Here is a 23,886-nt window from a genome sequence, read left to right on the forward strand (position 1 = left end):
TGACTGAATCCAACACCAGATTAGTCTGTAGCCCCTGATTGACCACAATTTGGGCTTAAGAAGACCACCAGGTAGTGGTCGAAAGCTGACCGTGAGTAGATTTTATTTATTTGTTGAGTGACATTCTTTAAAACATTATTTATCATTAAAACATATATTTTTATAGTTAATAACATTTATTCACCTAGTTTATTACGATCACCTTGAATAAGCGGCAACCTCCGTTACACGGCTAGTCTGTGGTCCGCCCGATGAAAAACAATACTAATGACCTTAAATAAGCGGTCACCTGTCTAACGCGGCTAGTGATCACTAAAATCTGGACCTACACGTAGTCGTTATATCTCATCCCGTATTAAGCGGCAATTGTGTTCGGAGGTATACAGCCGAGATGATCACATGACCAGATTTAATTATCGATCGTCACGTGATTTGTTTTGTTTACGATAATCTTCATATTCAGACCCTTCATACTTGTTGAGTCTTCGAGGGATTAAGCGTTATCATGCGAACCGATGACAAACTTTATGTGAAATGTAGCAAGCAATCTACAATTATTATTTTTTCAGAAGAAAAAAACTATATAATTTTTTTTCTGATGAACCTGGTTTTATCAGCCACCTGTCTTAAGTAGCAAATTTCTGTCGGTTCCTTAGATGACCGCTAAATACATGTATGACTGTACATCTAATGACTTAGTTTATACCATCTACATGATCTACCTAGTTTATAACCTTGTTTATAACATCTATTTACCTTGTTTATAACATATTTATCTTGTTTATAATATATATTTACCTTGTTTATAACACCTATTTACACTACCTAGTTTATAACATATATTTAACTGTTTATGATATATATTACCTTGTTTACATCCATATTTACCTTGTTTATAACATCTTTTTACCTAGTGTATAACATCTATTTACCTAGTTTATAACATATATTTATACACATCTATTTTTCTTGTTTATACCATGTCTTTATACTATGTGGTGTCGCTTAATTTGTCTTTGCAATTAAGTGTATACTTTGCGGCTCTGAGAATATACTATAGTCAGGTTGCACCTTAACAGTAGCCCACCGCCTCCACCTCCACCACTACAACCACTACCACCACGACCACCGCCTCTACCTCCACCACTACCACCACTACCACCACGACCACCGCCCCCACCTCCACCACTACCACCACTACCACCACGACCACCGCCTCTACCTCCACCACTACAACCACTACCACCACGACCACCGCCTCTACCTCCACCACTACAACCACTACCACCACGACAACCGCCTCTACCTCCACCACGACAACCACTACCACCACGACCACCGCCTCTACCTCCACCACTACAACCACGACCACCGCCTCTACCTCCACCACTACAACCACTACCACCACGACCACCGCCTCCATCTCCACCACTACAACCACTACCACCACGACCACCGCCTCTACCTCCACCACTACAACCACTACCACCACGACGACCACCGCCTCCACCTCCACCACTACAACCACTACCACCACGACCACGGCCTCTACCTCCACCACTACAACCACTACCACCACGACCACCGCCTCTACCTCCACCACTACAACCACTACCACCACGACCACGGCCTCTACCTCCACCACTACAACCACTACCACCACGACGACCACCGCCTCCACCTCCACCACTACAACCACTACCACCACGACCACGGCCTCTACCTCCACCACTACAACCACTACCACCACGACCACCTCCACCACTACAACCACTACCACCACGACCACCTCCACCACGACAACCACTACCACCACGACCACCGCCTCTACCTCCACCACTACAACAACTACCACCACGACCACCGCCTGCACCTCCACCACTACAACCACTACCACCACGACCACCTCCACCACTACAACCACGACCACCGCATCCACCTCCACCACTACAACCACTACCACCATGACCACCACCACCACTACAACCACTACCACCACGACCACCGCCTCTACCTCCACCACTACAACCACTACCACCACGACCACCGCCCCCACCTCCACCACTACAACCACTACCACCACGACCACCGCCTCCACCTCCACCACTACAACCACTACCACCATGACCACCGCATCCACTACAACCACTACCACCACGACCACCGCCTCTACCTCCACCACTACAACCACTACCACCACGACCACCGCCTCTACCTCCACCACGACAACCACTACCACCACGACCACCTCCACCACCTCCACCACTACAACCACTACCACCACGACCACCGCCTCCACCTCCACCACTACAACCACTACCACCACTACCACCGCCTCCGCCTCCACCACCATAACCACTACCACCACTACCACCGCCTCCGCCTCCACCACTCTACAACCACAGCCCCAGTGTGTGACGATGGCTTGATAACATTACCGGGGAATAAGTGTTACTAGTTTCCACTCCATCTGAGAAAACTAATTGGAGTACAGCTGTTGTAAATTGTTTTGTTGATCATTGATTTAATTGTGCTAATTTCGTTTTGTTCTAAATATTAGCAGATCCCGATATCGCATCGGTAGTTCATTGCATTACTGATATCGAATAATTATCAACATTTTTCAGAAGTTATGAAAAGGCACCAAATTTTCCCCAAAAACTATTGATAGAACGTATATTTCGGCTATACTGATTCAACCTTTAAAAATTCGTTCAGTTTGCTTACATTTACTTACTCTGCAGAATCGCTGTTCTGACATATAGGAGCCAAATTAGTGGAGTTCCGAATAGACGAAGAGGATCTGTTCGTGATGCGAAATCTTCCAGGCCGTGTTTGTATGTAAACATATTACTGTTTCAAATCTAATCCTAATTCAATGTTTTTATCTATAACAAACCAGATAAAATGAAATTCATGATCACCAAATAACCATCAATAAGAAAGTCATAGGAAACCGACTGGTAGACAATGGGAACTAAATGAGACATCATCAAAGAATGTCCATGCAAATTAAGTATCGTTCGAAACATCATGATTGCGATTGCAGATTGACTGATATAAAAAAAAAACACATTGACATATTGTTGTAACTTATATGTTTAGCATAAAACGAACGCAAAATGAATATGTTACAATTTTGAAAAACAGAGAGTCGGTCATAAATATTTTAATAAATAGGAATTCAAATCATTAAACATATTCTAATATCAGTTCATCTACATTCAACAGTTAGTTCAATACAATTAACTAATATGATCATATAACTTTACAATTACATATTATACTGTCTAAAACTGGTGAAACATCAAAAGGCAGTTATGTATTTGTGACTTTGAAATTACATCATGCATGTTGTTTGTACTTGGCATACATATATTTGATTTGTTACTTTCAGCTACAAGTGACATATTATATACCGGACGTAAAAAGTACGATGTAAACGTGTGGGTTTTTCTCAGCAACGACAGACCCGTTAATACGTCAGTGAGGTCATGGGGTAGCGGAGAGCCAGATGGAGGATCTCAGACGTGCGGCTGTACCCGAAAGAGAGACGACTTCCATATGCTTGAATGCGTCTGTACCGGATATAACCTTTTCCATATCTGGAAAAATTTGGGTAAATAATCTATTATCTTGTTTTTACCTAAAAAGTATTATGAAAATGTTATCAAGATTATTTTGTAAATATGATATGCAGCAAAGTGTTTTTGTTCTGTACGTTTCTGAGAGAGAAAAACAATGTATATCTTGCGAGAATTAATCTTATGTTACCATCATCTCATAAGATTTACCGGAGATATACTTACCAAAGTGTTGGTCGTATCGAGCTTCATAAAATTTACCTAAAATATATTTACCAAAATGTTGGTCGTATCGAGCTTCATAAAATTTACCTGAAATATATTTACCAAAATGTTGGTCGTATCGAGCTTCATAAGATTTACCTGAGATAAAGGACTAAGTGCACTATAGGCTATTTTTGGCTCCACATCCGATATAATTGATTATCACACACAACATAGACCTAGTGTTAGTATTTGCAAAAATGCATGATTTGAGGCGATCGACTTTTTCGTTGCCTAGCAACGGTCCATAACAACCATGTAGTCATAGTATGCATATTTGCTATATTTTGAGAAGATTTTGTCTGACATAGCCTTGTAATGTATGATCAAATTCTGATAAACACTTTTAGCAATACGTGAATTGTAAGTAATCATGAAAAAAACTGTTATTTATAACAAAAACATGCATTTCTTCCATAGCAACCGTTTTAAATCCCTAGCAACCACAAGCTAATTTAAGTTTTTTGCGGGAAAATAATTATGGAATCGGTATAAAGTGCAAAGAATTGAGTTTGCAACTCATTTTTATGAAATATGTTAGATTAAATCAATACATTGAAAAAAAACCAGTTACATGTACATGATGTGCAAATAATGTATTTTCAATGGAGTATTGCATAAGAATTAAAACAAACCTTGAAGCCAGGAAAGACAACATACAGTTAATAAACAAACATTTTAGGCATTAAATTGTGTCAGATTGCGAATCGTTCATTGGCAAATAATAAAAACAAAATGAGGAAACATACAACAGGAAATATAGTTCATTGTATGTTCAGAAAATATATCAATCATAGTCATTCACAGTGCAATCTTCACTCCTCCAACGGATCGTTACTAGAGAATGTTCCTGACGAAGACGAAGCATTTAAACAAGATGAAGCTAGTCCAGGCTTCCCCAATTGCTCCTCTGGCAAGTGTCGTTTCCAGCCAAGAAACCAAAGGACACTGGCAACATGTGCACAACACCCAACAACTCTGGCGCCTACTTTACACGTACAGTACCAGCCCCGAATATTCCCAGTGTCTGTAGTGTACTGAATCCAGAGGGTGTGGACCGCATTTTTGGAGTGTCTGGACTGTATCTTTACTCTCAGCAAATCTGCAGAATAAACAAGAAATTGAAATTATATCTGCCGTGTTCCTTGTGACTGAAGTAATTATAACCCACCATGGCCACAATATTTATATTATCAAAGATGTTACCCTGTTTTAATATTGCATGTCAAAGACTATGCTTACTATGTCACAGTCGCGGGCATTGATCATCGGAAGACAAACTTGGTTGGTACGTGGTAAATAAGGAGCAAAATATTAAAGGATTTCAAGAGTAACCAATGCATTACATTGTCAAGAATGTTCGGTTTTCGACGACGTGCACAATTATATTTCACCCTCATGCATATATTGCTGCTTTTATATAGTAAGGATGTAAACATAAGTGTTTATATAAGTAATAGAGATAATCTAATCACTACCTACCGGGAAAGTCACGGCATGCCATCAGTTCATATCCCCCATCATCATCAGTGTGCTCCTTAGTGTATGCTGGAGCCTGTTTCACCTGGTTAACACCCATGGCTATATTCCTAAGGTCATCTAGTGATAGGTGAGGAAAGTCATCCAGGTCTGTAGAGGAAGTTCCGTCCAACGGTTTGTAAATCGACCTCTTGTTCAACAAGCCATTCTCTTCTATCAGTACCTGGACTCTGTTGATCTTTCCTGCTCTCTCGAGCATCTGCACGGCAACGGCCTGCGTTTCTGGATCCATGCTGGCAAGGGGCTTTTTGTATCGGTTGCAAATGGCACATACGATCTTGACAAGGTCTCCAATATGAGGGACAAGTGTATTTGGCAACACTTTGTCAAAGAGGCGGAATTGCTTCAGTCGCCCATTGACACTTTCCACAACCCACCGTACCTAAAATAAGGAAATAAAGATGTTCTATTTACTTTCTAGTACTTTTAACAATTAAATGCTTTGTACAATGTTTTATTGTCATGATGAACGCAGCCTGATTAACTTGAATTATGAATAACAGCACGGCATCAGGTGAACGCGAGTTCAAACAACTGACTAAGTATACAGACAATTAACGAAGTACATGGTTTATATTATGTAATCACTGATAAAGGCTATTTCAACATTTTCGCACACGTATTTTTGTCAAATGTTATCTAAAAATGTTGGTATCCAGTTTAATAGTGTTTAAAACCTGAATACTTTATCAGTTGCCATTCATCGCAAATTCTTCAACAACTTACCTTTGTCACCAACCGGGACAAGTTGGACTCTTCCGTAGTGTGTTGTTTTTTCCCTTTGGCTAGATAAGCGGGCATTTCTACCTTCAATCCGATCTTTTCCAAGTATTCCACAGCGTCTCTGAACCCACGGTCAACAATGAAGACGTCATCTCTCTTCAACCATGTCCGAATCTCTTCAGGGTTGTGGTTCAGTACATGCTTGGTGATGCTGGCGTCGTTGTTGCCGTAGTCAGCCAGGTATGGACCCAGTACACTCAGGATGTATCCATCTGTTCCTACCACCATCATAGGCTTTACCAATGGCCTGTTCTTATGTAGTGAGTAGGACATCCTCTGGAATTTGTAGTCCATACTCTTTTGTATGTATAGGTATGTCCCTAAAACAACATAAATAATATACTTATATGGGCATGGTACTATTTTTACGGTTACATTTTAACGCATCATTCAATTCAAACAGATGTATCATATTACAAATGAATTTTGGTTTTTTTCAGACACATATTAAAATACTAGTCAATGGTAAATGAAGAACGTACATTTACAAATATACATATATATAGTTCTACTGTGTTAACTGACCGCATATTATGGTTGTTAATATTTAACATTTATCCTTGAATTTCAGTACCAGATATATTAGTGTTAAGATAATAGCTTCGTGGAAAAACATACCATCAAGTACAAGGACGGCTTCTTTTCCTGTCGTAAACAGCTCCTTGGCAATTGGCGTCGTGTGTTTTTCAACAAAGTCGTTGTGGGCCAAATGGCCAAATCTAAGGTGTATCGGCACAAGTGTTTCCATCAAGCATTTTCGTACGCGAGGAATAATTCTCTGAACCTGAAAAACCCACAAATGTGCACTAGAATAACAACTAGGTCTTCCAAAATTGTAGTTTTCATAGATTATATAATAGCTTGACATAGTATTCACATCGCATTATATATAAGAGACAAGAATTGGTCAATTTCATTTTAACAACCAGGGTCATTTATGGGCGTGTTGGTTTTTAGAGGTGGAGGAAGACCGGAATACATAGAAAAAACCTGACTAAATTCACTAACAGCTGGTTTATGCTCCATAGTTTGTCAGAATTTTGTTTCAGAGAAAAGTTTGATTTGTAGAATCTATTCAATAAAGATTGATCTGAAATACATGTTTGTAGTGTCTTTTGTTTGATTTCATCCACGAAATATTTTTAAAGCATAGTTGTAAATGCAATTAATTATTGCCGATATATGGCCAATCCAGTAGAAAGGGACAACGTCATTTTGCTTTTATATTGCATGTATACACGCTTCAGATGGAAATTATTGCAGCTTTGCAGCACTAACAAAAAATCAAACATACCCATACGAAATCTCGGCTCATTTCCTGTCTAAAGCTGTTTTTTTACAAACATTTGTACTGAAATAAGTCTGCAAATAATACTGGTAATGATCAGAGCAGAGTGGGTGTTCTTCATCTTCCAAAATTTTTGAAACCTTAAGTACAGCTCTAGAATGGAGAACGAGGGATAAATAAACTTGGTTGTTCACATGTCGTTCATATTTTGGATGACTTTTTTCTTTATTGAGAAAAGTTATGAGGCAGATCAGCAATCTCTCAATTCATTTATTGATATGTGTAATACCATAGTAATACCTTTAAGCAGAGGAAAAACGTTTACACATATGTCATTTGTAGGAATAGAACCAAATACTCTTACTTCTACTGCTTCCCTTCTACAAGACAAGGTTTAGAAAGCTAAAGAAGTCATAAAATCCTTTCTCTGTAAGCCAAAAGGCACCCTAACATAACTGAATCTTTGATAGGTTTGTTAAATTTTGCTTGTTCTGTAGTCAGACCAGGTCGACCTTTTCTTAGACCTCACAATCTGTGTCACTCAGCCCTATCATCATATCAGACTTACTTCTGAGGTTAAGGCTGACTTGTCACTTTTGCTCAATTTTTTACTGGTTATAATGGTCGCACAATTTTCCTACCTGAACATTTTTTGTCTAGTGATGTTTTGCAGCTTTACACTGATGCTTCTACAACTTTTGGTTTTGGAGGGGTCGGTTTTTTGGTGAATTTCCTACAATATATCAGCATTACAACATTGCTGTTCTGGAATTTAACCCCATCCTATTGTCAGTGTTCATCTGGGGTGATCCATGGGCTAATCATACTGTGTTGTTTTACACTGACAACGAGGCTATTGTCTCTGTCATTAATAAGCAGACAAGCAAAGATAACATGCTCCTTAAGATGGTTCGCTGTTTAGTTCAAAAAATGTTTAGAGATCCATTTGTCATTTAAAGCTAGGCATACACCAGGCCATAGAAATACTATGGCAAACTCCCTTTCTCGGTTACAGATTCACATATTCCAAGCCCTGGCTCCTTTGGCGGATCCCCAGCCTACAGAAATCCCAGCTCATTTGAGACCCACCAGCTTTTTCAAGTCATTGAACAGCTGTTGAATTCTTCCATAGCACCATCCACGAGGGTGGTTTATGATAAAGCGTTAGCAATGTTCCATGCCTTTGCAATAATACATTGTTTTGATCCATTCAGTAACAATGTCAATAATTCACACATAGCTCTTTTCATTGCTCATTTGTTTCACCTAAAGCTCTCCCATTCCATAATATCTACATATTTATCAGCAGTTGGATATTCTCACAAATTACTTCATAACAGCGACCCTACAAACACATTTTTAGTGAAAAAATTGGTAGCTGGTACCCGTCGTTTGAACCTTACTTCAGCTACGTGTTTGCCAATCATAGTGCGTGTTCTCAATTATATGGTTCGGGCAGTAAGTTTGACAAAAAAATCAGTTTATTGTAAAGTTCTGTTTCAGGCAATGTTTCTTTTTGCCTTTAATGCTTTTGCCAAAATTTGTGAAATTACACTCTCTGGATCCCCTGAAAACAATTTGCTTCTTTCGGATATTTCATTTGAAGATAATGCAATAAAAAGGGAGGTCCATGTAACTATTCAGCGTTTTAAGCATAACAGCAATTGATCCAAACATAGAATCGTTTTCGGTCATGGTCCTACACAGTAATCTGCTTCAAACGATTTTTGGGAGTACGTTACTGTTAGAGGAAATCTACCAGGCGCATTATTTGTCCAAAGCACCAATTCCCCAGTCACTAGGTCTCAGTTTGATAAGCAATTACATGCTTGTCTGAAATTTTGCAAATAAGACAGCTCTCGCTACAAAGGCCATAGTTTCAGAAAAGGGGCTACTTTTTACGCTGCTGAACAAGGGTATTCAGATGCAAAAATTTGTGCAATGGGTCGCTGGAAATCTGCTGCTTTCCGCAAGTACATTAGAGCTAACAATGTGGCTTGATAAATTAGCTTATTCTCTTTGAACCTGCTTTAGCCTGTTTCCACGCATGTTTATATATCACAGTTGTCATCTTGTATACATTATACTTCAGTAATGTTCTTGGTTTTGTATATGAATAGCAATATCCGTAAGGTTTCCAGACACCGTAGGTTGCTTCACCTGTTTGCTTTGGCCTGCTTGAGCCGGTCTCAGCTTTGCAAGGTGCATTTTAGTTGACATCAGCTGATAAAATTTGGTTTAGTATTTTATTTTTTCATTTATATCAATATAAGTAATGTTTCCTGTTATATTGCTTTTACCTAAGCTTTGGCCTGCTTGAGCCGGCCTCAGGTTTGCAAAGTGCATTTTAGTGTACAGCTGTTATAGAATTTTGTTCAGTATTTTATTTTATTTTTCCATGTATGTCAATAAAGATAATGTTCTTGTTGTATTGCTTTTACCTCAGCTTTGGCCTTCTTTACATTAGCACTAAATCTTAAAATTAAGCTATTTTGAAGCCAACCCTCATTCCACCCTTATATAAGTAATACGGTTTTGCGTAATTCTGTCAAATATCCACCTAATAATGTAAATTTACATAAGATTTGTATTTTGTTCTAATACTGATGCGGAATTAGCCTTCTTATGAGGAGCTTTTCAAAATATTTCTAATGATAATAATTTTCATGTTTCTATAATAAATTGCCATCTTGTATAACATGGCTTTTTCAATTCAATACATTATCTCGCTGACTACGTTAATACTTTTTGTATATATATAATACATTATCTCGGTGACTACGTTAGCACTTTTTATTTGTATATTACATTATCTCGCTGACTACGTTTGTACTTTTTGTATGTATAATACATTATTTCGCTGACTACGTTTGTACTTTTTGTTTGTATATTACATTATCTCGCTGACTACGTTTGTACTTTTTGTATGTATAATACATTATCTCGCTGACTACGCTTGTGCTTTTTGTATGTGTAATACATTATCTCGCTGACTACGTTTGTACTTTTTGTATGTATAATACATTATTTCGCTGACTACGCTTGTAATTTTTGTATGTATAATATATCATCTAGCTGACTACGCTTGTACTTTCTGTATGTATAATATATCATCTAGATTAATACATGTACATTAGTATTTTGGGACAATATATTGAACATAACCTAGATTTTACATTTGCTTTTATATACTAAGTATTGCACCACTAAAACAACTAAAAACTTTGGTGATATTTGATATGCTGTCTCTCACTAAATTGATTGCTACTTTTCATGAGCAAAATACCAATTTAGTCAATGTTTTCTCGAAGATGGCCCTTTTTTCATTATTTTAGAAAGAGCAAATAAGATATCATTACAGGGCCAGTTGTCGAAAAATAAAGAAATTCCCTCGTATTGCCTCTTCAGAGATATCAGTGACTACAAAATCAATGGTTTCCATGGTAATGATTCGACAGAATGTGTAATTTACATAAATGACATTAACTAACTCGGAAATACGGCTAAACCTGACTAATCCCCGTACTTATTCCCGTTTGTATTAATGATACATTTGTACCTAAACAGATAAGCAGATTAATTCTCATTACGATATGAATTCAGACGTCATTGATGTGTCATATTTAAACTCGATCTTTTTATCTTTGGTACGATAAATGTAAAAATAAATTATTCTTGATTACAAACTGAAGCTTCTCAGACGACCGACGTATTCTTGTTTAGGCCAACTAGCTTCTCCTAGCAGTATTGACATGTGCTTTCTCACTGTTCTTATATATTGTGTTGTCCCCATTTTATCGATTAAGATGTATAGCTTATATCCTACATGGAATTATATATGCTAGCAAATCCATCTTGGATTCTGTTTTAGAAATTAAAAAAAATGGAAAAAAAAGGAAAGTCTTGTCAAGTACTGTAGATAACAGCGGCTTATGATCAAACATGGTTCCGGTCCATGACCTTATTTATTATCACTCGTCATCGAGGCGTGAAATGTCGGGTGTCACATAAAGAAGCCATACAAAATACTCCATTGAATAAACGTTAGAGCACAGGAACTAAATATACAATGAATGCCATATAGTATTGATAAATATATATAGGTTGATGAAAATATGTCTGTATAGTATATAATTAATCTATATAGGTCTATGTTCTTCCTGACATAGCAGGGGCATGTAGGCAGAAAATATAGCCATAACACCAGCTCTGCTATTATTCACGTGTATTCCAGTAAACGAACATGTATACAATGACAGAGTGTTCGAGTGTCGCGCTTGTGTCGCGCGTGTGTCGAACGTATGACGAAGGAGCGATAAAAAGGTACAACAAAAATAAAACAGCTAGCTATTTCCCTACTTATTGACAGCTCAATAAACTACACGAGCTTAATACAGTGTAACAATGATAGAAACTTACATTGTGATAGGTCACAGATTTTAGGAAAATTCTACCGAGTGCATTCGTTTGATTTGGTTTCTAAAAATAGCTTACAGGAAGGTTAAATCGTGTCATCCGTTATGCGCGTGCATACTTTGCCATCTGGCCACATATAACAATGATGTAGAAGGAAGTGGACCCCTGGACGCCAAAGTAAAAAAGATAACTATCAGATGATCTACAGGTTACAATGATTCATATAGCATTGGTATTGTCTTATGTCATTGTAATTGTCATTAAACATTGTTATTGTCATAAATCCTTGTTATTGGCAAAAATCTTTGTGATTGTCATAAATAATTATTATTGTCATTAATCCTTGTTATTGTCATAAATCATTGTTATTGTCATAAATCGTTATTGTCAGAAATCATTGTAATTGTCATAAATCATTGTTATTGTCATTAATCCTTGTTATTGTCATAAATCGTTATTGTCATTAATCCTTGTTATTGTCATTAATCCTTGTTATTGTCATTAAACATTGTTATTGTCATAAATCCTTGCTATTGTCATAAATCCTTGTTATTGTCATAAATCATCGTTATTGTCAGAAATCATTGTTATTGTCATAAATCATTGTTATTGTCATAAATCGTTATTGTCATTAATCCTTGTTATTGTCATAAATCGTTATTGTCATAAATCATTGTTATTGTCATAAATCATTGTTATTGTCATAAATCGTTATTGTCATTAATCCTTGTTATTGTCATAAATCGTTGTTATTGTCATAAATCATCGTTATTGTCATAAATCGTCGTTATTGTCATAAATCGTTATTGTCATAAATCGTTATTGTCAGAAATCATTGTTATTGTCATAAATCATTGCTATTGTCATAAATCATTGTTATTGTCATAAATCGTTATTGTCATAAATCGTTATTGTCATAAATCATCGTTATTGTCATAAATCATTGTTATTGTCAGAAATCATCGTTATTGTCATAAATCGTTGTTATTGTCATAAATCATTGCTATTGTCATAAATCGTTATTGTCATAAATCGTTATTGTCATAAATCATCGTTATTGTCATAAATCATTGTTATTGTCAGAAATCATCGTTATTGTCATAAATCGTTGTTATTGTCATTAATCGTTGTTATTGTCATAAATCATCGTTATTGTCATAAATCATTGTTATTGTCAGAAATCATCGTTATTGTCATAAATCGTTGTTATTGTCATTAGTCCTTGTTATTGTCATAAATTATCGTTATTGTCATAAATCGTTGTTTTTGTCATTAATCCTTGTTATTGTCATAAATCATCGTTATTGTCATAAATCATTGTTATTGTCATAAATCCTCGTTATTGTCATAAATTATCGTTATTGTCATAAATTATCGTTATTGTCATAAATCATTGTTATTGTCATAAATCATCGTTATTGTCATAAATCGTTGTTATTGTCAATAATCCTTGTTATTGTCATAAATCCTTTTAATTGTCATAAACCATCGTTATTGTCATCAATCGTTGTTATTGTCATTAATCCTTGTTATTGTCATAAATCATTGTTATTGTCATAAATCATTGTTATTTTCATTAATCGTTGTTATTGTCATAGATCATTGTTATTGTCATAAATCATTGTTATTTTCATTAATCGTTGTTATTGTCATATACAATGTGATTGTCATGTTTTATTGTTGCCATGTGCTTGCAAAATTCCTTTTTTATAAATGAAAATTAAGACACGTGTGTAATAAACTAAAAGTTACGTTATCAAAAACTGGTGTGATGAGTTGGTGGCGCTAAAATTACCGTTAATTTTAAATTGGACAATTTAAGGGATTAAAATCAATTCCGAATGTTCGCTTATTTTTTAATGAATATTGGGTTATGTGATCAATAAAACCTTACACAAAAAGCTCGTGACATAATTGATTATTGTACTTAATAATTTCCATATCAACGTTACTCTCAAATGTAGGATCATCTGTGTCCCAAGTTTATTCGTTGTGCTTTTTTTTTAATTAATCATGCTTAATTATACATATTTATCAATATCGCGATTATAACTACATGTATTTCGATAACTGCAAGAGAATACCGACATTCCTTCATACAAAATCGTAAATCTAGCGTCGATAAGTCAACCACGTCAGGTGAGCGTCTCATTCTACTTTACGTATTGTCATTATGAATGTAATAAGGGAGATGAACATATAAAACTCCTGTAGGTATTCCTGATTGATAGGGAGACAATTAAAGATAATTACATCCGACTGAAAGTCTTGATTAATGATCTGCTCCATACATTGCATTCATATTAACAATGAATGTATTCTGATATCCGTTCAATTGTTATATTATTGAAGGCTTTCATATATTCTCATGTATATTTTTCTGTAACTATAGAAAAAAAACTTTATTTAAGAAATAATTAACGATGATTCGTGTATATCCTGCAACAATACACGATTCAAAGTTGATTATTTCTATTCTACCATGTACTGTTTAGTTCTGAGATCGACCTCTTTCTAATAGAAAAACAGCAAAGAAACCCCGAGAAAACCTTGAAATTTATTTCTTATTGCATTATTTGCTGATGAAATATACAGGTAATACAGTACTACGATCAAGAGCATCTATCATATGGCATTGATTTTGAAAATTAACAAGAATAAAAAAAGAATAAAAAAAAAAGAAAATACGGGGGGCCTCCGTAGGATTCGAACTCGCGTCGCGATAAAAATTATTGAAAGACTAACCCATTAACCCACTCGGCTATAGTAACCTTTCATAAAAGGGGTGAATATTAGATATATAAAATTGTAACAGCCGTGACTCACGACCGTGTATTATTGTCACGAGCGTGGGTTATTGGAAAATAATACATGGTTTTAAACCAATCAAAACTGGCATTGCATAGCAAACATGGTAGAATTACTATTTACTGACATATTTTGCTGAAATCATTGTTATCTAAAAATGTTACAAATCGACTTCTTCTGTTACCTGCGGCAATAATAACGCAGGAAAAATTGGCTTTATAATGACGACACATAATTATAATCAGATCCGAATTTATCTACCCTCACCTGAATTAACCACTTCTATTATGTCTGAAAAAAAATAAATAATTTACAACTTTTTTTTGTTATTCCATGACAGGATTTGGGAGTTGGATCATATGTAACTCCAATATAATATATTATTCTTTAGGACTATTCATTTCGAAATTTTGAATTGTTGTAGTTTATATTGGTATAGGTAATGGTGAACTTGATGTGTTATGCTTATAAAAATACCATTAACCGTACCTTTGTGTTGGGGACTTCACAGAGACTGAACAACTGAACGAATGGCAAACAAGCGATATGATGTTTGTATATAATTACGGAATGCGCTAAATAATAAAGAAAACCTATGTACATTTCTTTCTTTTGTCTGTAAGAAAGAATTCTACATGGATCTGTTCCGCGGACAGGGATGTCTCAACCTTAATGTAAGAGTTTGGCTGGTCAGCACGAGGATTGCCGAGCACTAGCCAGCCAAACTATTACACGAGAGTTGAGATACTTAAAAACGAGTAACATATTGATAGTTGTGAGACCTGAGTAGAATAGTTATATAGGTTTATATAAGTAAATATACATGTTATACATTCCGGTTAATACTTACTACATGGGTAGTTTAATCTACTGCACATAATCCCAGTGAAAATCTACTTTTATTGATAAACTCTTTTCTTTGAAATTCTTTCCCCTTGTATGAGCCAATTAAAAGTGACGTTACAAACAGCGACGTCATTTTTTAAGTAATGGGCTGAAAACATCATTTTTGAGCGAATCAAAATGCTTCTTACATGCAATTGTTATCGCAAAATATATCAGGATGTCAAACGTGTGTATTTGTTTTGAACATGTGCAGCTAAACTATTTCTAAATAGTTTCTGAAAGGCTTAAGTTCGGATTCTGTACAGGGCCTACACTGTTATTTTACAAGAGCTTGACATATAGATATGCTCAGTAAAAATAACATCTTGCCTATGTATAAATCTTTTCTACTTAACACAAACACACCAGGTAACTTTAAACGAAGTTTATTGTCAACAAATAAAACCATGTAAACAAGTAAGATCAACACATTTATTTACCAGCTTCTTCGTTAATACACAAATAAAATCTGGAAAACAACAGAGAATATGAACATCAAATTAGATCCGTACCACTTACTAAAAGTCGACAATATACTGGAAAATATATCTTTTGACATAGAGACACTAGAATACCACACAGTAACACGACAACATGGAGACACGAGGATTGATTTTTACTTCTATTTAGGATGCATAAAACTACCTAATGAATGGAATGTGGGCGCGCGCAAATTACTTTCTTTGATCTTAATAGATATTAATGTATAGTTAATACGAAAGGGCATCAAGGACGTATAGACGCATTTCCTAAGTCGTCCATGTCATTCACGTAAGTTACAACATAGAATCAGATACGTACGTAGAACCAGTGTTATGGAAACCATTCACTTTACTAATCAATACTATATCTCCATAGGGGAGATACTGGGCGTTCATACAATACAAATAACAGTAAAAATTATAGATTCCATAAATTTAATAAATTGTTTAAATATCCTTAATCTAGCTTGTAAGAAGATATTTTTCATGGACGTACAAAAGATCTAAACGCCATACAAAACAGCGCTAACGTAGTCTGTGAGACATATAAAAATCGTTAATTTTATGCGCGAGACACTAACGACGTCGATGGGGTGATAGATTATACATAATATAAGTGCTAAAGAAGGCGAAGACATGATGAATTATACAATCAAAGTTACTAACGATGCGATGCTATGCTATGCTATGCTATGCTAAAATGTAAACATTATTTATTTTACAACAATTGCGAAACAAGTTATATCAACGTATATTAATCACTCTTGTTGGCCGTGATGGGAGTGCGCGAGGGTGTGTTACTGTGGGAGGAAACTGGAGTACCCTGATAAAACCAATGTGGTCGTGCAGAGACGACTCCACACCTTTTCACGTTCGATCGGGGAATCGAACTCATATGTGAAAGACCAAACACACGAACTACACGAAACGACACGACACGACACGACACACGAAACGACACGACACGCAGACACACGAAAACCGAACAACGACACGACACACGAAACGACAACAGACACGAACACGAAAACGACACGACCACGCAACACGACAACGACACACAGACAAACGAACACGACACGACACAACACGAAACGACACGACACGCAACGACACGACACACGAAACGACACGACACGACACACGAAACGACAGACACGAACACAAGAACGACACAAACAACGACACGAAACGACACGACAGACACACGAAACGACACGACACGACACACGAAACGACAGACACACGAACGACACAGAGACACGAACGACACGAACGACACACGAACGACAACGACACACGAAACGACAACACGACACGACACGACAACGAACGACCACGACGACACGACAACGAAAACGACACAACGAACGACAGACACGACAACGACACACGACACACGAAACAAGACACGACACGAACACACGAACAACGACACGACACACGACACAAAAACAACGAAAAGAACAACGACACGACACACGACACACGACACGACACGAAACGACACGACACACGAAACGACACGACACGACACAACGACAAAAACACAGACACACACGAAAACGAACACGACACACGAACAAACGCCCACACAGAAACACGACACGACACACGAAACGACACGACACGACCACGACACACAAACAGACACACGAAACAACAGACACACAACGAACAACGACACGACAAGACACACACGAACACAGACACAACACGAAAGACAGACACGAAACACACGAAACGACACGACAACGACACGACAACACGAACGACACTACGAAAACACACAACGACACACGAGAACGACACCGAAACACAAACACACACCGACGACACACAAACACACGAACACACTACACTACACACTTAACTACACTATACTACACACTAAACTACACTACACTACACACTAAACTACACTACACACTAAACTACACTACACTACACACTAAACTACACTACACACTAAACTACACTACACACTAAACTACACTACACTACACTACACACTTAACTACACTACACACTAAACTACACTACACACTAAACTACACTACACTACACACTAAACTACACTACACACTAAACTACACTACACTTCACACTAAACTACACTACACTACACACTAAACTACACTATATCATAATATAGTACATCGTTTGAGTATACAGTGTCATTTTAACACAGTTTTATTCATTGGCAGAGTAACATACATTGGAGATATGAAGCAAGACATTGTTAATGTTTTCCTGTCGGCAAAGTATACCAAAATTGTATCGTACAGAGGTTGATATTGAAATATGATCAACAATAAAGAGGAGTATATAGCGCTAGTAATCTGATTACAACCACACACTAATATATCGTCCAGACAACAAGTCTGAAAAACCAAATTTCACCAAAATCACAATTCAGAAAGTATATCTAGATTCATATTGTTTAACTCAGTCCGCGTGGAGAAATAAAAAAAAAATCTAAATGAATTAAACCCGTTCATACTGAACGCGATCACATATGTACCCATCAGGCACCAATTGTGCCATTTAACGATATGTAGGGTACAGAGCACCAACAGTTAACATAAAGGTCGCTCACAAAGCATAAAATCGAAAGCTTAATAATCTTTTTACATTAGGGGTTGGTGTTTCCATCAATAAAATTGATGTTTTTATCTTTAAAACAATGCTTTAAATTTAGCAAGTCCAGAATTTAAAGTGGCCTTCACCTCTGGTGTTCTGAAGCAATAAATAAAGGGATTGATTAACGAATTCACACTTGATAAAGTTATGAAGAGGTGTCTTGTTGTTCTGCTGGTTGTTTCCACCAAATGCAAACCTTGCATCACGAATCCTAAGTTCAATGGCGTCACACAGACAAAAAGGTTGACGATGATTATAATCATTGTCAAAGTACTTTTCGATTCCGCGTTCATTCTACCATATTGATGTTCCTTTCGACGATATTCTTGTTGATTGTTTGAAGTATCTTCTGATAACCTTTCTGTCCTGATTGCTGGTGCTATTTGTCGACATTTGCGACGGTGTTGCTGCAGAACCACAATCATAGCTATACAACATATTATAATCAAACACTGAATAAGTACAGCAACCCCGCCACTAATAGCACTAAATTGATGTAAGTTGTTACAAAAGAGAGTATCTAGTTTACATGTAATTTGATGACCTTTTGGATATCCAAGGATAAAAAATATCAGGCAAACCGATACAAATGTTAGCAAGAACATAACACTGAGCATTCGAAAGTATCTTCTTTCATACTTGGATGTATACCTCCAAGATGGCTTCGATAACAGGAAAAAGCGGTCAATACAAATAACACATACTTGGCCTATCGAGTTGTAGTAGATAAATGTGAAAAAGAAAATTCGCAAGAAACATGACCAATGGCTTATTTGGTTATTAGGATCCATAAAGGTTAAAAGAATTGGAAACAGAGATACCCCAGCGAGAATGTCAGTTATCCCCAATATTAGAAGATGTGTATTCCGGACGACAGGCTTCCGAATTTTAGTGAAAATGACGGCAATGATAGCAGGGATATTCACCAGTATTGTGGCCACACCAACCACTACCACACTTATTCTAATCCACATTGGCGCAATGTCCGTGTCGTAGTCTATGGGATCGCTGGAATTCGACGATATGTAGCAATGTGTCGCCATCTGTTGATTACATAAAAAAACTAATATCAAACATCAGAAACAACAATGAAAGATTATTCCATATTTTCTTATTCCCATACAGGTTTTAAATTGTCTTTCAGGTAAAGTGTAATGTATCATATACTACGTTATTCAAAAGAAAAAATGGGGTCTTATCATTTGTCTTCATTGTAAGTTTCTTTATGGCACACGATAACTTCCTTTGGTTTTGCCTTCGAAATGGGCGTTCACCTGTGAGAAGACGTCTAATTGTTCTGTTGCAAATCGTTCACCTCTGAGTGGAAGGATATTGGTTCTCTTCCAAAGCGTTTACCTCTGGGAGGAAGGCTTTTGGTTCGGTTAAAAAACGTTCACCTCTGACAGGAAGGCTATTGTTTCTGTTCAAAAGCGTTCACTTCTGAGAGAAAGGCTTTTGGTTCTGCTCAGAAACGTTCACCTCTGACAGGAAGGCTGTTAGTTCTGTTTCGAAACGTTCACTTCTGAGAGAAAAGCTATTGGTTCTGTTCTAAATCGTTCACCTCTGAGATGAAGGCTATTGTCTCTGTTCAAAAGCGTTCACCTTTAAGAGGAAGGTTATTGGTTCTGTTCTAAAGCGTTCACTTTTAAGAGGAAGGCTATTGGTTCTGTTCCAAAGCGTAATCTGTGAGTAGTTCTGACTATGCATGATGGCTTGATATGTAAATATTTTGATGCGCGACACAGAATAAAAATATCAGCGCCATGTTGATATGGCGCTTCAGCAAAAAATGAGGTAGAAAGAACAATTAGCGCAAACATGATATTATTGTCGCTACACAGACAAAGTACCCTCGCGCATGTGAATGATATGTGACGGAGTTTTGCCTGTGTATAATATGAAGCCCGCCATGTCTCACGTATTATACAGATTCTTAAAGGTATCCTGAAATTTTTAGAATGAACTAGATTTTTCGATATAATGCCAAGATGTATAAGTGCGCATTAGTTTACGATGCCAAACATACATGCCATCATATCAAAGCTTCGCGTCATCACTTCAACTTTTCCTTAATGACACACCAGAAAATAATACCATATACCATTCTTTTATAGCGATGGTGTAGCCAACGATATAATATTGTATCGGTATATTTATTTGTTTATTTCTATTCAACAGACCCAAGGGTCAAATTACAGAATTTATAGCAATAGCAACAAAGTATAACATATAGATACACACATACAAACAATATTAAGACAAGCATACAATGCATATGGTATTACATAAGCATAATATTCATCTAAAACATACTGTTTTAGGCGTCAGACTTAAAGGTACGCAAAATACAGTCAATATGCAGTGAAGTTCACTGGTAGTTTTGTAAAGTTTTAACTGCACCATGAAAAGTAGTTATTTTTCGGATATCAATCCTACTAGGTGGACAACTAAAAGATCGAATCCTAGAAGAACGTAGAGATTTTCTCGGAGCCAAAATATCAATCTTTTTTAGGTTCAAAAGAGAACAATTGAACAACCAATGAATACATTGAAAAAGGGAGGTTAATATCAAGATATTGTCTGCTTTTCAAAGAAGGCAGATTATAATGTTTACATATATCAGAATAAGGATAGTTATGGAAATTTAAATTGCCTAAGAGTGCTTTGATTTCCTTAACAAAAAAATCAACAAAAAATATCTGATTCTAGCTGGTGTAAAATGCGTTTGGTGTGGTGACCAAGCCACAAATTTCAATTGACTTCTGACTAAACTTATTTACAATGACCTTAGTACTGTTACCTTGCTAAATCTATATACCAACATGTAAAAATTCAAGCATACTTTTTGACACAACTTTTTCAATATGGTGAAAACTTTAAGATTATCCGTTACCCAGGTCCCCATTTCATGTAAACTTCGACAAACAAAAATATCGCCTTCCATCATGTAAAATTACTGAATTTGATTACGTTGCACAGAGAAGCTTATGGTCCAACGTTTTCTTTAAATATTAACTTATATCGCCATTGTTTACATCAATCAAAATCCATATCAACATCATCTTGTATTTTTCCAAAGACAAACAAAAGTGTACTGTATGGTTGGTACTACAGCTCCTGTATTTGTGAATGGTGTGATTTTGCTACATTCGCTGTCATACCAAATAGAGTGGAAATAATTTACCAACGAATATTTATATATTCTCACAAAAGTATAAAAAATATTTACCACAGAACGTTTACAAGGATTGGTTGTGCGAAATTTAATACACGCAAAATACGTCTGACCGGGACTTCTTCTTTGTATAGTGTTGGCGTAGACAACGATAAAACATAGAAATAGAGTTTGGTTATATATCAACTAATTATATGTGAAAATATTCCAGAGACAGCTTAGGATATAAATGTGTTTAATATAAAGCATCATCGATGAGACCAGTTACTAACAGCAGAGAAAATGTCGATAAGATTGTAACATAAAAAGTAAATGATACATACCTGTATTAATGGTGCGGTCTGAACGTGAAGGCTTCTGTAATGGGAGTACAAAGATGTGGTCAGCTTGTATCGACAGAAGAAACTAGGTACTGTAGCTTACAGAGAACATACTTATATATATCACTACAGCTACGTCACATATATCTATGAATTGTAATTAATGAAGTTCAGACCGAGGTCAGGGCATGTTACGTTATTTAAACAGCTTACACGTAATATGGTAAATGGGATTATCAGAGATGATATACTACATGGTATAATATAGAATTACTGCGACTGTAGGAATGTGCCAACATTGGGAATGGCCAATTACCTAGTCATGAGAAGTGACAGACTGAAGATTTACGTAGAAATGTACAAATGATTAGGGTATACTTTTCAGCCCAGACAAAACTGAATATTTAGTAGTAACTTACATACAAGCTAAGAATCTAATAATATTGAGGTAAGTAATATTATAAATCACAAACATCTAGGGGTTTATTTAAATGAATATGTTGAATGGACACATTATATCAACTTGATTTTTGAAAAGGCAACGTGCGTCATTAATTATCACAGTAATTGACAACAACGACGTATTTTTCCAGTCTGTATATCTGATAATGGAAATCGAATATATAGGTTAACTGTGAAAAAACACATATACAATGTGCACGCGTCAATACTTGTTTTTACCTTTCTATGGAAAAGAATTCTTTGTGGTAGTGTCAAATTGATATGCTTCAGAAACAGACAACTTGTCAGCCTCTGGACCACTACCTGTCCCGATTACTGCAAACGGAGACAGAAGCGCGGCCTATGTTCCAAACTTCCGTACTCTGACTTATAGAAACAAGTGCTTTGGAAAGGTAGCGGTCACTTTATAGAATAGCTCACCATCAGTTTACAAAGAGACGAAACCCCTAACAAATGTCCAAAATATACAGTGAAACTTCGTTAACTCGAAGTCGACGGGACCACGAAAAAAACTTCGAGTTATCCGAGTGTTCGAATCAAGCGAGTTATCGTTTTTGGTGAAAAGTTTGGTCAATATTTGTCAACATTATATAATCATAATAACTTCGCTCTGTCGCTCATCAGTTTAGTGTGAAGACTGGTCAATACATGTAAATATATATGTAATGTTTCGTTATGTCACTTGTAATTTGGTGTAGTTTTGCCGATATACAGTCACGATAAAGTTTCTTTCACTTAGTCACTTCAATAACGATCTGATGTGCAAGTCATGTTTGCAAAAGGTAAACGATAAAACGGAATTCGACAAAATAACAAGTTATTAATGTCAAAACAAATAACCGTTTAAGTTTAACACAAATTGCATACAAAACGTAACAGAACCATTATCTTTTATTGGACATATATAAAATACTGTTTGATCGGCCTACTTACTTTTTATTGATAACCACGCCATTTCCATGTGTATTAGCACCGGAAGTTGGGCTGCGCATGTGCGTATAAAATGTTACTGTAACTGAGTTGGCGTTTTATCCGATTAATAGACAGCACTGACCGTTACAGTTGTACTCTGAACACCTCGGCAGTAATTACGCTATTGTTTCAGCAGTTTAAAGATTTAATAGGCGCCGATGACTGTCATTTCTACACCTGTAAAAACATCAGCCGGGTAGATCTACCGGTGTGTCAGAGATTAGTTCCGCTTGAGCGAACGGTTAGATGAGTTGTTGACTATCGT

At 36.4% G+C, this 23,886-nt stretch overlaps 3 protein-coding genes across 3 annotated transcripts; all 3 read right to left on the reverse strand.

Annotated features, from left to right (window-relative positions):
* Nucleotides 1–4,445: 4,445 nt before the first annotated feature.
* LOC117317034 lies at nucleotides 4,446–5,732 on the reverse strand. Its single transcript, XM_033871816.1, has 2 exons — nucleotides 5,331–5,732; nucleotides 4,446–4,950 (listed from the first exon to the last, which is right to left on the reverse strand). The coding sequence occupies exons 1-2, from the start codon at nucleotides 5,617–5,619 to the stop codon at nucleotides 4,664–4,666; spliced, it is 576 nt and encodes a 191-aa protein (XP_033727707.1). The 5' UTR covers nucleotides 5,620–5,732; the 3' UTR covers nucleotides 4,446–4,663.
* A 369-nt stretch (nucleotides 5,733–6,101) lies between these two features.
* LOC117316318 lies at nucleotides 6,102–8,885 on the reverse strand. Its single transcript, XM_033870858.1, has 3 exons — nucleotides 8,862–8,885; nucleotides 6,789–6,954; nucleotides 6,102–6,490 (listed from the first exon to the last, which is right to left on the reverse strand). The coding sequence occupies exons 1-3, from the start codon at nucleotides 8,883–8,885 to the stop codon at nucleotides 6,102–6,104; spliced, it is 579 nt and encodes a 192-aa protein (XP_033726749.1).
* Nucleotides 8,886–18,127: 9,242 nt separating this feature from the next.
* LOC117316880 (opsin-VA-like) lies at nucleotides 18,128–22,259 on the reverse strand. Its single transcript, XM_033871665.1, has 2 exons — nucleotides 22,191–22,259; nucleotides 18,128–19,735 (listed from the first exon to the last, which is right to left on the reverse strand). The coding sequence occupies exon 2, from the start codon at nucleotides 19,733–19,735 to the stop codon at nucleotides 18,728–18,730; it is 1,008 nt and encodes a 335-aa protein (XP_033727556.1). The 5' UTR covers nucleotides 22,191–22,259; the 3' UTR covers nucleotides 18,128–18,727.
* Between the last annotated feature and the right edge of the window lie 1,627 nt (nucleotides 22,260–23,886).

The sequence above is a fragment of the Pecten maximus genome, chromosome 18 (genome assembly GCF_902652985.1).
Source record: "Pecten maximus chromosome 18, xPecMax1.1, whole genome shotgun sequence".
Taxonomy (NCBI): Eukaryota; Metazoa; Mollusca; class Bivalvia; order Pectinida; family Pectinidae; genus Pecten; species Pecten maximus.

Bases quoted from the DNA above. Each gene is read 5' to 3' on its own strand.
- LOC117316318 (XM_033870858.1), bottom strand. From the start codon at position 8,885: ATGATTGGCAAACACGTAGCTGAA. The intron at 6,955-8,861 runs GTAAGGTTCAAA...TGGGTTTTTCAG, and splicing joins TTGGCAAACACGTAGCTGAA to GTTCAGAGAATTATTCCTCG. The intron at 6,491-6,788 runs GTATGTTTTTCC...ATGTTGTTTTAG, and splicing joins AGCCGTCCTTGTACTTGATG to GGACATACCTATACATACAA.
- LOC117317034 (XM_033871816.1), bottom strand. From the start codon at position 5,619: ATGGATCCAGAAACGCAGGCCGTTGCCGTGCAGATGCTCGAGAGAGCA. The intron at 4,951-5,330 runs GTAGGTAGTGAT...TTTATTCTGCAG, and splicing joins GGCATGCCGTGACTTTCCCG to ATTTGCTGAGAGTAAAGATA.
- LOC117316880 (XM_033871665.1), bottom strand. From the start codon at position 19,735: ATGGCGACACATTGCTACATATCGTCGAATTCCAGCGATCCCATAGAC.